At 37.4% G+C, this 16453-nt stretch overlaps 2 protein-coding genes across 3 annotated transcripts; both read left to right on the top strand.

The window, feature by feature from the left end:
- Positions 1-2109: 2109 nt before the first annotated feature.
- LOC18602558 (protein NRT1/ PTR FAMILY 3.1-like) lies at positions 2110-4526 on the top strand. The gene is made up of 4 exons (XM_007034024.3): positions 2110-2233; positions 2343-2560; positions 2662-3224; positions 3339-4526. The coding sequence occupies exons 1-4, from the start codon at positions 2110-2112 to the stop codon at positions 4243-4245; spliced, it is 1812 nt and encodes a 603-aa protein (XP_007034086.1). The 3' UTR covers positions 4246-4526.
- A 511-nt stretch (positions 4527-5037) lies between these two features.
- LOC18602557 (cell division cycle protein 48-related / CDC48-like protein) lies at positions 5038-16421 on the top strand. Of its 2 annotated transcripts, none has more exons than XM_007034022.3 (11): positions 5038-5207; positions 6836-7118; positions 8336-8437; positions 8548-10383; positions 10469-10657; positions 10830-10972; positions 11430-11675; positions 12489-12675; positions 14324-14389; positions 14484-14730; positions 15789-16421. In XM_007034022.3, exons 2-11 carry the CDS (start codon positions 6894-6896, stop codon positions 16169-16171), a joined length of 3624 nt encoding a protein of 1207 aa, XP_007034084.2. In that variant the 5' UTR covers positions 5038-5207; positions 6836-6893; the 3' UTR covers positions 16172-16421. The 2 variants fall into 2 exon arrangements, with proteins under 2 accessions (XP_007034084.2, XP_007034083.2); XM_007034021.3 differs by having other exon boundaries at positions 5039-5207; positions 15786-16421.
- Positions 16422-16453: the final 32 nt, after the last annotated feature.

Genomic DNA, 16453 nt, shown 5'->3' with positions numbered 1-16453 from the left:
TTCTTTTTTAGGTCGGATTCGGATATATGGTTGTAGGCCTATTGGCGGTGATCCTGTTTGGGTAAAACTTGGGCTTTGAGTCCAACCTGTTTCCTAAAGTAAGTCGAATATGCATGGTTTTCTTGAGATAAACTTTACAAAAACCTGTGTTTGGATCGGAAAAAAAAAATATAGTGAGAATAGGATAATTATTTTGTAAAATTAAAATAAATAATAAATAATTATTATATAATTTGATTTATGAAAATAAAATAAGAAAGTAATTGTTATTGTGAATGATCATTTCTTTCAATGAAATAAAATATTAAAGAAAGATTAAAAATAGAGAGGGAAAGGCTCCCCAGATCAAACATGCTCTAAAAATGTTAGAACTCATTAGATATTGTTAAAGAGGTTTAGGATTCAATTGCAAAATGGTGGGAAATTTTAAGACCAAAAGTGTAATTACCCAAAATGCAACTTAACCTTTAAATAACACTTTGCTTAGTTGCTATTTTTCATATTACTAATTGTTTAAAACACAAACTTAATGGTTTTCATAACGCAAACTATATGTTTTGAAAATATATATACTACTTAAAATATTAACATTTAACTTCTTCTTTTTTAAACCCAGAGAGTGAAGTTAAAGTATTTTTTGAAACCACAGGGCTGTGGATTCATGAAGCAAGCAGAAAAATGAGATTTGAGTGGAGCTTAGGTTTTATGGTTACTTGAGCGAGTATGGAATGAGTAATGGGGAAGAGGTGACGTGGGGCAGGCCAAGCAAAAGAAACAAAGGAGTTTGTAATTATGTCGGTGGGGGAAGGATATGGAAGAGTTCAACAAAAGCCAACTCTTTGTCATTGATACAAAAGGAGGAAGAAAGAAAGAAAGAGGAGTACCCAAAGACAAGTGCAAAACCAAATACCAAATTTTACAATGCAGTGGTTGATACAACGTTAGAATGACATATAGGCATTGGGGTGGCTACCAGAGAGACTATGAAAGACGAGCCATATTGCCCATTTGCCCTAAATATCGCCAAGAGAAAAGGTTGGCTTTCATACCATTGATGGAAGCATGATATGTGCTGCAGCTTTGTGAACCTTGTAAGTGTTTTGTCAAAGATGTGGGTCTATACCTAATTTACAAGACATGTCTATATATCTTGAAGGAGATACCTTTAATGGTGGTCATAACAACTTTTAGAAGGAAAAAAAAAAGGATGAATATGTGTATCTATCTTAACATGGCCTCTGTAGACTTTGCAGGCAGGACTGGTATACCCTGCGCACAAGCTGGCGAAGCAAGCTTTTAATGCTTAGATATCCAACCTGCACCGACAAAGGAGGCACCTGACTTCTTTATAGTGTTGAGCAGTTAAGTTATATATGGTTGTCTTTCCCTGGTCACTCATTCTTCGAGCTAACAAGACCTTTCTATGGCGATAAAGAGGTCTAAAAATCTTTAGATTTCAGATTCAGGGTTAATTACTCCCTATATTTTCCCGTTTGGGAATGAAAAAGGAAACATGATTGCCCTCTATAATGGCAGAGAGTGACAATAAGAGACGTAAGTAAGCAGTTTGGTCTCCAGAAATGGTTATTCCCACACATTCACGGATCATACAAACTACTGAAGCACATGACACCTATTATCAACCCGTGGATGCCAATGCCATTAGCAATAATCATATACGAATTGTCGTTTTTCTTTTGTGTTTTTTCAAAGATTCTTTTGATTTTATTTATCTCTCTTTTTGTCTCTTTTTTCATTATTATTATTATTATATATGTAATGTTATATGACACATGATGTACAGTACACATATATTGGAAAGTTTATACCAGATAACTTTCCATAAATAAAAAAAAATAAAGAAGGAAATTAATGTTGAAAATCTAAAAAAAGAAAGGTAATGTAACAAGAATTATAAATACTTATTGCAATAAAGACAATTTGCATTTGCAGTAGAGCTAAAAAATAATGACCTAAGATCAGACGTCAGATGATAATGAAGTCAATTAAGCGGTCCTACCTCACTATCCTGTCAGTTACACCACTATTTTCAATCACTAGGCAGCAGCTTTTATATATGGCCCTTTGCAGATCTTGCTAGGTGCTACCATGGACAACATGAAAACTGGGATGGATTTGGCTAGCCAGAAGAAGGCTGAGGAAGATGGGAAAGAAGAGGAGAAGAGCAAGAGCAAGAAGCTTGGAGGCATTAGAACAATGCCATTCATTCTTGGTAAGTTTAACTTTTTGAACTCCAGCATTTCCAATAGCAAAAATTTTTGACGATCAAACGAATTGTTAGCCAGACAATTTAACTTGGTTTCTTTCAATATTTTTGACAGCAAATGAAATATGTGATAGATTTGCTGCCAGCGGGTTCCACAGCAACATGATAACATACTTAACTCGGGAATTAAACATGCCTCTGGTTCAAGCCTCCAACATCCTCACCAATTTTGGTGGAACAGCCAGCTTTACTCCCCTAATTGGTGCTTTGATTGCTGACTCCTTTGCTGGTCGCTTTTGGACCATCATTGTTGGTTCCGTTATTTATGAATTGGTCTCCCTCTCACTCTTTTTAGTTTGCTATTTACTCGAGGACTGTGCCATTAGTTATGAATTCATTCAATTGATCACCCATTGCCCTGTATCTTGTTGCAGGGCTTGGTTAGCATCACCATATCGGCAGTGCTACCATCGCTCCGTCCCCCGCCGTGCCCAACTCAAGAGAACTGCCAGGCAGCCTCAACGTTTCAACTCTGGATATTGTACATTTCTCTTCTCCTCACATCTCTTGGCACCGGTGGCATTAGGCCTTGTGTTGTTACATTTGCTGCTGACCAGTTTGACATGGACAAATCAAGTGCTGCTCGATCAGGAAAGTGGAATTTCTTCAATTGGTACTATTTTAGCATGGGAATAGCCACGTTGACTGCCTTGACTGTGGTGGTTTACGTCCAAGACAATGTGGGCTGGGGTTGGGGTCTTGGGATCCCAACCATAGCCATGGCTATATCTATCATAGCCTTCCTCATAGGTTCAACGCTTTATAGGAAATTGAAACCAGGTGGAAGTCCGTTGATTAGATTGGCTCAAGTGATTGTTGCGGCTGTGAAGAAAAGAAAAGAAATTGCACCTGAAGACCCCAAGCTCTTGTATCAGAACAAAGAGCTTGATGCAGCTATTTCTGTTCATGGAAGACTTGTACATAGTGATCAGTACAAGTAAGCTATGGTTTTTCATTAAAAAAATATTTGTAACAGTAACAAGAAGCTAATAATATCCGACATTTAATATATTTGAATGATTAAAATCGCTTCTTTAATCTCTATCCACAGATGGTTTGACAGAGCTGCAATAGTAACAGAAAGTGAGGCTACAAATTCCAACCCACCAAGTCTGTGGAGGCTAGCCACAGTCCATAGAGTGGAAGAACTAAAAACCATCATCCGAATGTTGCCAATTTGGGCAGCTGGAATTTTACTTGTCACCTCTTCCTCACACCAGCACAGCTTCACCATCCAACAAGCTCGAACTATGGACCGTCACCTATCCCACTCCTTCGAAATCCCACCAGCCAGTTTGTCCATCTTTGGCATCCTAACCATGCTCTCTGGACTTGTTCTATACGAACGCCTCTTCGTTCCATTTGCTAAACGGTTCACCGGAAACCCCTCAGGAGTAACATGCTTACAAAGAATGGGCATTGGTTTCACGGTCAACATTCTAGCCACAATTGTTGCATCATTTGTCGAGATGAAAAGGAAAGCAGTTGCAGCCAATCACCACTTGTTGGATGACCCAAATGCCATAATTCCCATCCGTGTGTTTTGGTTAGTTCCTCAATTTTGCCTTCATGGGATAGCAGAAGTTTTCATGTCAGTCGGGCACCTGGAATTTCTTTACGACCAGTCACCAGAAAGCATGAGAAGCACAGCTGCAGCACTGTATTGGATAGCAACATCGGTGGGGAACTACATAGGAACATTGCTGGTATCACTTGTTCATGAGTACACCGGAGAGAAGAACAATTGGTTGCCTGACAGGAATCTCAACAGGGGAAGACTAGAGTACTACTATTGGCTTGTTAGTGGCATCCAAGTTGTGAATCTTGTTTACTACATTATTTGTGCCTGGCTTTATACTTACAAGCCATTGGAAGAAGTTAAGGAAGAAGGTGGTGAATTCCATGAAAATAAGATTTCACAAAATGGATCGGAGCTTGCAAGAAATGAAACGGCTTAGTTAGATTGCTTCTCCAGGGAAGCAGGTGGTGCCTGTCCAGTCGGATGGCAATGCATAGCGGATGTATAGTCAAACACCATGGATGGATCAGTAATTAATGCTAATGAAGGCGTTTACAAACTATTTTCAAGCTTTCTGTTAATTAGGATGCAATTAGTTCAAACTCTAATTGAAAGCCCAAGCAACCAACAACAAACTATAATTCTATCTTTACCTAAGAGGATGTGTTTAATGATAAGTATTTCATTTTTAGGTTTTGGTAATGTTTTTTTTTTTTTGAAAGTAGGGTTTTGGTGATGTTAACTTGTGTATTAAATACAAGTGGGTTATAAAATTGAACCAAATTGAAGAGATAAGCTTTCTTAATTAATGAAAATTCTATCTCAAATCCCAAAAATTTTCTTTTATGGAAAAGTTTAAATCCCAACATTAAACATTTTGGCTAAGCTCAATTTCTTTATAAAATTTATGGTTCTGCCACTGTGGACACAAACAAACCGTGAAAGAAAGGAATCTTAATTAGGTGTGGTTGTATCTAACCGTTCCCAAATTACAAAACCAATGATTATCAGCCAACTCAGCAAATGCAACCTCCGTTTTCTAAATGTCGAAACAAAGCACATTTAGCTTACGTGGCTAATATTGACTGGCCGTTTGCTTAATATCATTACAGTTTCCAAACATATTTATCTAAGTGTCAGCGTGGACCCGCTTTTTAATGGGTCCCTTTTGGGAAAAAGAGAAAATAAAAGATAGTGACTCGAGCCGGACGCTCACTGAGTCGAATAACTCAGGGAACTCGTTTTCCTTTAGCTCTCTCTTTCTAGGTTTTTGTTTATATACTTTGAGCTCTCTTACAAGCTCCTCGAGGTTTTAACCCCTTTCTTTCCTTGCACTTTCTCGCACTTTCTCGCGTTTTCTCTTCTCTGGTGGAAGCTCATCTCAGCTAGATCTCTGATTAGGTATAAACCACAAAATCTCGGCCTTTAATTTACATTTCTCTCCGTTGTTCCGAACTAAAGTATTGTTATGTTTCATTTCAAAGAAGAAATGTCAAAGTATTTTGTTTTTATTACTAAATTTGAAGGATTTTTTTGTTATACGTTATTTGATTTGGTTAAATTTTATTTTTTGTTTTTTCATTTTGCATTTACATGCTTTTTTCTCTCTGTTTTCAGCAACTCTGTTTCTTTTTTTTTTCTTTATATGTGCATGTGCATGTGCTGTTGCTTTGCTCGTTTTTGATTAATATGCTAGATTTAGCACTCCAATGGGATTATTTTTGAAGGAGGAGCACGAACAGTTTGGAATTACCTCGAATATTTGCTTCGTTTGATTTGATCTTTTTTTTTTGTTGTGCTAATAGTTAATTTCACTTTGCAATAATCAAAGGATTTTTTTTTTAGGTGTAGGTTTTGACGTTTTCTCCTCTAAGTAAACACTGAAGATTTTACTTAGGACGAAGTCTTTAATTTAATTGAATGTGGAATAAGCATTGAACAGTTCATGATTTAATATACCTTAGCTTTTGATGAAAATGTTGCTGCTATGAAAATTGGATGTTAGTACGTTAACTGAAGAATGATGTTGTTGAAGTTTCTGAAAACAAACAGAGCGGGAATAATTTCAAAAATAAGATCTTGAAGGATGGAGACACTTGTCTGTTTTCTGAAATTGAGCCGCAGCTCATCTTGGTATGGAGAAAGAGTTGCCTTAAATCTGTTTTCTATGTTTGTACTTGGAATGTTTTTGGAAAGGAGAGAGTTATTAAATGCTCTTGGCATATATGATTAGAAAGTGACAACTAGGCATGTATAGTTCTCTATCAGTCTTTTGAGCCCATCTTGTGCCCTTCCCCTGCCCATTTACCTCTTTTTTATTAACCAATCTCTTATTAAAGCGTGGTTCTGAGCACAATCTGCAAACTGATCCTTCTAACTAGTCTGAGCTCCTTGTTGAAGAAGTTCCTTTGTAACCAGTATGCATCCTTGGTCCTCAAACTCCACATACTTCAGAGGAAATGTGTAGCTCCTAACAGGGAGTAATACGGCCTCTCAAGAAGACATTTTTACCTTTCTGTGATATCTTTCATCATACCTTTTGATGTTCTTTCTTAACATGGTAAAACAAAGATATTTTCTGGTAATGTCCTTGAATGTTTTAGTTACTGCGGTTTTATAGCATCTGAAGGGTCTTTCTTAATCTGCAGCAGCTATCAGGTATCATCAATATGCATGCTTAATACACATGCCATTGAGAACTTAGAATTTTATCTAGTAATGGAAAGATAATTTGGTTCATAAAGATTGTTCTTGCTTGCATTTAGCTTAAAAGAGGATATAATAGGTTTACTTGTTACAATGTTTTGTTCTCTTACTCTACCGTTTGATAGAGGTTCTTGTTTCTATGTAGTTAATGACTTCATAATTGCCCGTGTTTAATTGAGATTATTCTTTGAAAAGTATAACTGTTGATAATTGTCCAGAATCATGTGCCATTAACAATGGCATAATTGAAAAGTTATACATGCAAGAATGTTTAGGCAAAGCAATTTCTCTGCTTATTATTATTTTGTACTTTCCTCTTCAAGGTGTTGTTACACTTGGAAGTTTATGGAAGAATACAATCATCAAAGCTAGTGTTTGCCTATGTATTCAAAAGGATCTGGTCAAGGAGATGGGCCAGTTTCTAGGCCTGTGCGCACAAGTGATAGGCTTAGAAGAAGGCCAAAAGTGTATGGCCGCCCATATTTGTATTACACTCCAACCATCATTCGAACTAGGAAAAGCAAGACAAAGACAAGGACGGCAGCATCTCGCATTGCCAAAATGTTGCGCTCAGGGGATCGGCCAGTGCGGACTTCCAACAACAATGTAAGTTATGCATTCTTATCCAAATGTATATATCATGCTGATAGTCTTTAAGCAGTTTAGAGAAAAGTTTTAGCTCGTCCAGTTTCAATGTGAAGTTTGTCTAGACTGTAGATATCATAAAATTATAAAGGGATTAGGTAATATAAATCTTCTTCTCTTACATGATTATAGTAGTTTTATAATTATATTGCATACATTAAGCCTCTGTTTTGTTGTTGCTTTTGCTACTTTAATTTTGCCATTTGCTTCTTGAAAAGCTGCTATAAAGTAGAAGAAAAAGTTAAAATGCAGAATCATAATTGGTTAAAAATTGGACATATATAAATATAACGCCAATATAACATAATCAGTTTATATCAAGTAGAATCATGCATTTTGTTATCTAAAGAAATTAAATATTTTATTATAATTCTTTGAAGATTTTGTTTGACTTTATATCCAAGCACGCTCTTTTGCTTTTTGCTTCTGGAAGCAAACAGCAACAGCCAAAAGGAGTTTAAGGAGTTTCTGCTGCCATTATAAAAGAAAAGAAACGTATTAGCTGATGCTATTATTTTGCACTTGAAAATGGTTCATTTGTTTCCTAACAGATATGCAAGAAACCATCACCAACCACCTATTTGAAATGCTTAGGAATTACAACATAGATTACTTTAAAGACTATTTTAAATGGAAAGGATTTATTTCAACTTTGCGCCATATGTATAACCTATTTCTTTCTCTTGTTATGCCTACAACCTTTTGACTGCTTTTGCTGTGTCTACATCTCTTGAACCTAGGATGGTCCATGCAGTGTTGAGATGAACTCGGACGGCATTGCAAACTGTTTACTCGTGCTAAAACCATTCCTAACCTGGCATAGATTTTGTTTATGATTTTAGTATGACTGTAAGCATTAATTATTTGTTGACACTTGATATCATAACATTTATGGTGACATTAATTTTGTGTTGCAGCTGTATCATATTGCATTTTCAGATACTAGTTCCTTGTTCTGCTGCTTTCTAGATTAAAATATAGATTCCTATTTCTCTTTTATGTCAGGCATTCTTATAGGAGGCCATGTGCCATATAGGTTTTCTTTAATAAGTTGCATCTTTGCATGCTTTTCATATCACCGCCCCTTCTCTTGAAGCCAATTACATCAAAATGATTCATTTTGTAAATGATGTCATGTATTCTGAATTTGATTAATTTTAGTCATCCTTTTGTTGCAGTCAGGCACACCCAATCTTCGACGTTCGTCAAGAAAGAGGAGAGTTTCTGTGAATCTTACTGGTTATACTGACAGTTCCGGTTCAGAGGATGAAGACATGATGGTAACAGAATTTTGAAAATCAATTTCTTTTCTCGGATTTGGTGAGATATCAATATTAACGCATCACAGAAAGTGTATTCTATTTCAACATCTTACTATTTTTTTTTTCAGAGACCTTCATATCGACCTTTGAGGAACCAGGTTGATAACAGTGTAAGTCAAGATGAGTTTCCTTCTCCCAAGCGTAAAAAGACTATGGAGACTAAAGAAACTCCTCGGCGTGAAGGACTGCGCCCTCGTCGGTCAAAAGCAGCTGCAATTAAACGAATGAATTTGGATTTTGGTGATGAGCAGGACACTTCAGAGGAGAAAGTTGGCGAGGATGAAACTGAAAATGGGAATGATTTAGATGACGATGCTGCAGATGATGGCCAAAATGAGGAAGAGGGTGATGCTGAAGATGAGGGTGATGGAGAGGCTGAGGGTGAAGATGAAGGAGAAGATGATGGTGATGACGAGGAGGGTGAAGAAGAGCAGGAAGGAAGGAGGCGATATGATCTTCGAAATCGTGCTGATGTACGCAGGCTTTCTATGGATGAGAGCAAGCAAAGAGCTAGATCTCCTCGGAGGGTTTTGCATCAAGGAATGGGGACTAAGGTCAGCAGGGATGTTAGGAAGGGTGGATCACGAGTTCATAAGCGTCATCGTCTAGCAAGAGCCGAGGATTCTGATGATTCTCTTCTTGTGGATGAGCTGGATCAGGGGCCTGCTATTCCCTGGGGTCGAGGTGGGAGCAGATCTGGACCACCTTGGCTGTTTGGGGGACTAGACATGCATGGGACAACACCATGGGGATTAAATGTTGCTGCATCTGGTTGGGGCCATCAAAGTGATGCTTTTGCTACATTGACTTCTGGGATTCAGACTGCTGGACCAAGTTCTAAAGGAGGGGCAGATATTCAACCCTTACAGGTTGATGAGAGTGTAAGCTTTGATGAAATAGGCGGGCTTTCTGAATATATTGATGCTTTAAAGGAAATGGTTTTCTTTCCCTTGTTGTATCCAGATTTCTTTGCAAGTTATCACATCACCCCACCTAGGGGTGTCTTGTTGTGTGGTCCTCCTGGCACAGGTAAGACATTGATTGCCAGAGCATTAGCATGTGCTGCTTCAAAGGCAGGTCAGAAAGTCAGTTTTTACATGCGAAAGGGTGCTGATGTGCTTAGCAAGTGGGTTGGTGAGGCTGAAAGACAATTGAAACTTCTTTTTGAGGAGGCACAAAGGAATCAGCCTTCCATCATTTTCTTTGATGAGATAGATGGTCTTGCTCCTGTGAGGTCTAGCAAACAAGAGCAGATTCACAATTCAATCGTCTCCACTTTGCTTGCCCTCATGGATGGTCTTGATTCTCGTGGACAAGTTGTTTTGATTGGAGCAACCAACAGGATTGATGCTATTGATGGAGCCTTAAGGCGCCCTGGGCGATTTGATCGTGAATTCAATTTTCCTTTGCCTGGCTGTGAAGCACGTGCTGAAATATTAGATATTCACACTCGGAAGTGGAGGCAACCTCCTTCTAAGGAACTTAAAATGGAACTTGCAGCTAGTTGTGTGGGATATTGCGGTGCAGATTTGAAGGCCCTATGCACTGAAGCTGCCATTCGTGCATTTCGTGAAAAATATCCTCAAGTGTACACTAGTGATGATAAATTTTTGATAGATGTTGACTCGGTGAAGGTTGAAAAGTATCACTTTGTAGAGGCCATGTCAACAATTACTCCCGCTGCTCACAGAGGTTCCATTGTTCACTCTAGGCCATTGTCTTTGGTAGTTGCACCGTGCCTGCAAAGACATCTCCAGAAAGCCATGAACTATATATCTGACATATTTCCTCCCCTAACAGTGTCATCTGAGTTGACTAAGCTTTCTATGCTCTCATATGGATCTGCAATTCCTCTTGTTTATAGGCCTCGGCTTCTGTTGTGTGGTGGTGATGGTTCTGGCTTGGTAAATATTTTGCATCTTCTTGATTTTTAATAACTGCAAATGTTGGAACCAAAAACTGAATATACTTACTGATCTAGTTCTACAGGATCATCTTGGACCTGCAATTTTACATGAGCTAGAGAAATTTCCTGTACATTCTCTTGGTCTTCCATCACTTCTTTCGGATCCTAGTGCAAAGACACCAGAGGAAGCACTGGTTCATATATTTGGCGAAGCAAGAAGAACAACACCATCTATACTCTATATACCCCAGTTTAATCTATGGTGGGATAACGTGAGTGCTTCCTTTCATTGAGTAATTTTTCATATCTGATTCTGATTAAGTATTAGTTCAATTGAGTGCACTCAATTAAAAGTTGATGATTTTTTGGGTGCTTCAGGTCCAGTTTATTAGTCCATTTCTGTCCTTTCTTTATTTTCTGAGTTTGATGAATATGGTATTGCAGGCACATGAACAGCTAAGGGCCGTACTGCTTACTCTTTTAGAAGAGTTGCCTTCGGACTTACCTATATTGTTACTTGGAACATCCTCAATTTTACTAGCTGAATTTGACGGGAATCCATATTCAGTATTTCCTCAGCGTAGTGTGTATGTCTAACTAACCCTTAAAGTAACCTTTTATGCATTTCTACCATTTCTTTTTTGTGATTATTCTGGTATCATTTTGACCATTGGCAGTTATTATTCATAATCTGGGCTGGTTATTGTTGTCGCCATGACATTTGGTTTTGAATAAATAAACCCTTCTTGGCCTTTCTTGCAAGTTATAGATCTTGCAAGTAATAGATCTTGTTGGAACATCACAGATTCACTCTTTTTTGTTTTATAAATTCAATGTATGAATAGAATAATATCGATGAACATCTCAGATTCAGTCCAACTGCATTCTGTATTCCCTTTTTCTATTTTGTGGTGTTGCTTCTGTTTTGTTGATATTGATGAGCAGGAATTTTACTTTTTCCAAATCGTCCTAGGTATTTATTTACTTATCTTTTTATTGATTAAAACTTAGTTTGACAGTCATGTATTTAATTTTTATTGTCAGCTATCAAGTGGACAAACCATCAACTGAAGACAGATCTTTGTTTTTTGACCGTTTAATTGAAGCTGCTTTGTCAGTCTTGTTGGAGGCTGTGACCAAAAAGTCCCGGGAATCAGAATCTCTTCCTGAACTTCCCAAGGTGCCAAAAGTGGCAAGTGGACCAAAGGTCTCAGAATTGAAGGCCAAAGTAGAAGCTGAGCAACATGCTCTTCGCCGGTTACGGATGTGCCTTAGAGATGTTTGCAACCGGTAAGTTACCATGGTCCTATCAGAAACGCATTTTATAGTATACCCTTTAACTTAGGCATCCTTTTCTTTTGTTGTTCCCTCTGCCCCCTTCATCCTGCCTTTCTATCTTTATCTTGGCGTTATAATCTCTGTGAAGCATATTTCAATCGATTCAGGTGAAATTTAGGACAAATAGACGAGGGAACTGGAACTCAGGTTTCAGTGCTGAGTTGGAATTTTGCAAATGAAAAAACTATAACTAAGATTGGAAGAAGATCTAAAGTTTTTCAAAGTATTGCCCAAGGCATATTAGGTGTATTCTTGTAGAACTGCTTAGTTCGGTGACCTTGAGAGAAATTTATTAGCTAAGAAAATGAAAAAAACTAGTGAAAAAAATTTTGAAACTATGACTAAAGAAGAAAAGAAAGAAAAAGAAAGAGAAAATCTACCTGTAGACATGAAGCTGGCTCTTGTATATCTCTCCCAATTGCAGTGTGGTTTTTGGCTCATTAAATAATTATCGTTGGATGTTTCCTAATGGTCCATGAATTTGTTTTGGGTGTAAGATCTCCTTTGCATGTAATTCTATTTATCAACTTACATTTGTTACCCTTATTTACTCCTGCTTTATCTCCAAAGTTAATATAGCTGGGAAAACCTCAAATTTCGAAGAAGATTGCTTCTAGAATGGGCTTGAAGGTTTTAATTTATTGTTGATTGTTGTTATCTTTATATGAGCTTACAAAATAAGATATATAGGCCTTGATTTATGGCTGAAAAGGGTTTTATTAAACAGTTACTAAGCTGTTTAGACGATGGTTGATCATGTTGCAGGATATTTTACGATAAAAGATTTAGTGTCTTTCATTACCCAGTCACTGATGAGGACGCACCAAACTACCGCTCAATAATCCAGAACCCTATGGATGTGGCTACTCTATTGCAGCGGGTTGACTCTGGGCAATATCTTACCTGTGCAGCTTTTCTGCAAGATGTTGATCTGATTGTAACCAATGCAAAGGTGTGGGTTTGTTATGATTTCTATATGTGATCTATTCTGATTTCCATTTTTATTAATTTAACTTGGTTGAACATGTACCTTGCCACTAATGGATGATGGTTTACTGTGGATTATTTGGGGGATTAACATTTTAACGTGTATGAATGCATGTAGGACAGAGTGGGGGAAATCTGTTTGCTTAGGATCTATGGTAGGGTAGATACCTAGGGCTGAAAATTTTGGGATTTTAGGTTTATTGTTATATTCAGGGGCTCAAATTCATTGGAACTTAAGGGCAAAAGAGTGGCTGGCAGCAGAAAGAGATTCCAAGGAATTTTGTTGCAGCAGCAAAATTGTGGTTTTGAAACTGATTTTACAATGAGCTATTTAAGTGGGAGAAGGATAGAAAAATTGTGGGTTTAGGGCCTCTGAAGTAGTCTATAGAATGGGTTGGATCTAGGATTGAATAGAAATGAAAAGTGAAAAAGCGAGGTATTGCCTCAGTGGTACCCACACCTCACCATGGAAATAGAGGTCCTAAGTTTAAATCCCCTCCCCTAACAATAAAAAAAGTAAAAAAATAAAGAACAGGAAAAGGAAGGGAGAAGAGAATAAATAAGGAAGCTTTGCAGCAACACTATGAACAGTAGTTTCACCGGTCTATGCATGTAGAGAATCAAGGAGGAAGAAGGGGGCACGAGATATTCCTCGTTATCCATGCCTCAAGAAACCAAAATATTCAAAATATTCATAATAGGTCTTTCAAAAAAAAAAAAAGAAGATTCATAATAGGATAGTAACCACTAAACATGTAAACAACCAAGTTAGGCACCAAGAAAATAAACCTGAACCACTGCAAAATGCTATAATAATCTAAACTCGTCAAAGTAACATAACTAAGCAAAGGGTAGAGGAATTGCAACAGTTACAGTTCTGACCATTTACAAAAATACCCAGAATCCAAAAATATGAAAATCCTAATTGCTAAAATTGAAATTACATAACAGGGAAAGGAATTAGGTTCTTCACCAGATGCATTTTATAGACAGGTACACATGAATGCATCTAAACTGCACATGCATTACAAAAAAACCAACAGTCGCATGCTATGTACATGAGAGTAGAATCTGAATAATTTGCTAGTTTATTTATCTTTACTGTCAGTCTATTGTTGTAATCTTCTTTGACATTAAGTTAAATGCAGATATTATTTCTTATGTCAGGTAAAGGATCACTTGGAAGTTTGGTTTTATTACATACTATACACAGTAGACAAATCTTCTCTTGTTGTTGAGACTGGAATTTTATAACAAATATTCCAATCTTCTCCTGATATCCTGTGTATAACATGAACTAATGTGTACTTCATTGATATATTTTTCCACTAGGTGGGGATGTGACAAATTAGTGGAAGGTGACTTACTGACAAAATTCATGCACAGGGCATGTCTTTGTATTGCATGCTTTGGATTTTTTAGCCCTGTGGATGCTTTTGTCTTTTTCCATTGTACACTTGTCATGTATTATATGTTTCAGTTCTTTGTGCCAAGTTCTGGAAACATATTGAAAGACTTAGTAATAAATATTATCTGCATTATCTTCCTTTTTGTCTTGCTCTGTTCCCATAAGGTTTCCTGTGCCTGATTTGCTTTGCTTTCTTGAATTTCAGGCTTATAACGGAGATGATTATAATGGTGCTAGGATTGTTAGTAGAGCTTATGAACTACGGGATGCAGTACGTTTACTCGTTCTTTTGCTCCAAATATTCTTCTCATTACTCTGGGGCTTACTTTTTTTTCTTTTCATAATCTTAATTTCTTTTCTATCAGGTACATGGGATGCTGTCACAGATGGACCCTGCACTGGTTGCTTATTGTGACAAAATAGCTGTCCAAGGGGGTCCAGCACATATGCCAGATGATATAGGGGTGTCTACTCTCCCCTTGCTACCTGTTGTGCAGCTTGGAACTGTCACTCGAGCAAGTGCCCGACTTCGGAATGTCCAGCCAGAGGTCAATCTTCAAAGTTATGAGGCTTTGAAAAGGCCAAAGAAGAATGTTGATACTGTCCTTGCAGGTATTTGGATGTCTCTTATGTGTGTATACATAGATTTAGCTGACTCTCACTAGGTGCATGATCAGGTGGGTTTAGGATAAGTTCACATATTTTGTTACTAAGATTTGGATTTAGTTTTCTCAATTGGCATCCAATACCAGGATAGGCATATGGTTACATTTATATTATGAAGGGGCTTTTCCCTTTCAAAAGTTCTAAGCATTCAACGTTATCACTCATTCATTTAAATCATATCTTGGAATCACTTAAGAACCAGAAGGTAACAGTTGGCAGGCTCTTAAAGCAGCTGTGTCAGTGTTTTTTGATTAATAATTAGTATCCATATATAATACCATTTCTAGGGTAAAAGAATCTGGTACTTAGATTTTGGTTGGTGGTTTCTTTCTAGTGCTAATATTTGCCCCATAACGTGGAGTATCTTAAAAGTAGAAGGTTTTCGCTTTTCTGATTTTGGTCATTCATTGTAAGCAATAAGTTTCCGTCATATTTATTTTAGAAATCTCATTGCAAATCATGGTTTTGATTATGTTCCAAATCCTAATCCTAAGAAGTGTAGAATATGTGATTTATCACCCACCAAAGGGTGGGAGCCAATGAGTTAAGAAACAGGGTAGAGTATATTGTGAAAATCATTGTGTTTACTTACAAAGGTATATGCAGTAGCCAGTCATGCTTGGAGATGGCCTCCTTCAAAGTACCAGAGCTGCAGATGGTTTAAAAATGTTCTTCATGCCTTTGAATTTAAAACAGGAGTTTGTATCAGGCTTAATATTGATTACTAGTATGAGATGGGAATCAATTATGGAATGAATCCCTCTGTCTACCTCCAGCCCACCATACCGCATTTTGATATTTTATGCGGGTTCAAAACCACAGTATCCTTACCAGAATAAAGAAAAGAAGCAAATTATCATTGTTTTGTAGTTTCTTTGATCACCCTATAGTTTCTGCACTTTCTATAACAATTATCTTACTGATGATTATTCTTTCATAATTTAGTTAGAAGTGTTACAATGGTCATGACTTATCAAATTATCTGTTCATTTGTGCTGCAGTAGAGGAAAAATCAAGGATCATAGATTCAGTACAAACCAAGTCATCTGAAGCCCTGGAGGCAAACGAGATAAACTGTGAGAGGCCTGAATCTACTTGTGGTGATGGCAACCAGCAAGAAAGTTGTACAGAAGCTTCTGATCTGATAAATGGGAGTGGATCCGAGGACATTAGAATGGCAGATGACGAGATTTCAAACCAAGTGGAATCTGCCAAGCAACTGTTTGTGGAGCGAACCAAAAGCTACAGTATTCCTCAGCTGGAAAGGCTGTACACTCGTATTATGAAAGGGATTTTTGAAACCAGGGACAAAGGAGTTGAAGATGATCCCAAGCCTTCAATTTTGAAGTTCTTATTGAAATTTGCTGAGGATGAGGCCAATTTCTGATCTCAAATGCCTCTCCTCACAGAGAAAGAAAAACAAAACAAAAAAACCAAAAAAAAAAAAAAAGGAGAGAAGGAAACAAAAAGGAAACCCTTTAGGTAGCTGTAAAGTCGGGATTTTCTTTTCTTTTTCAATTCATATTATTGAGTGAAGGCAATCTGTGTGTGTCTCTTTGGGTGCGTGTGGTATATGGTGTGCGCTCAAGCAGACATGCTTGTTAGGAATACAAGCCATGATTCAATTTCCATCTTCATTTTGGAAGGCTCCAAATTCAGGTTACGTAGT

Source organism: Theobroma cacao, chromosome 4, assembly GCF_053813885.1.
Source record: "Theobroma cacao isolate CCN51 chromosome 4, ASM5381388v1, whole genome shotgun sequence".
Classification (NCBI taxonomy): Eukaryota; Viridiplantae; Streptophyta; class Magnoliopsida; order Malvales; family Malvaceae; genus Theobroma; species Theobroma cacao.
Note: the sequence above shows the minus strand (reverse complement) of the source record. Positions and strands in the feature narration are given on the sequence as shown.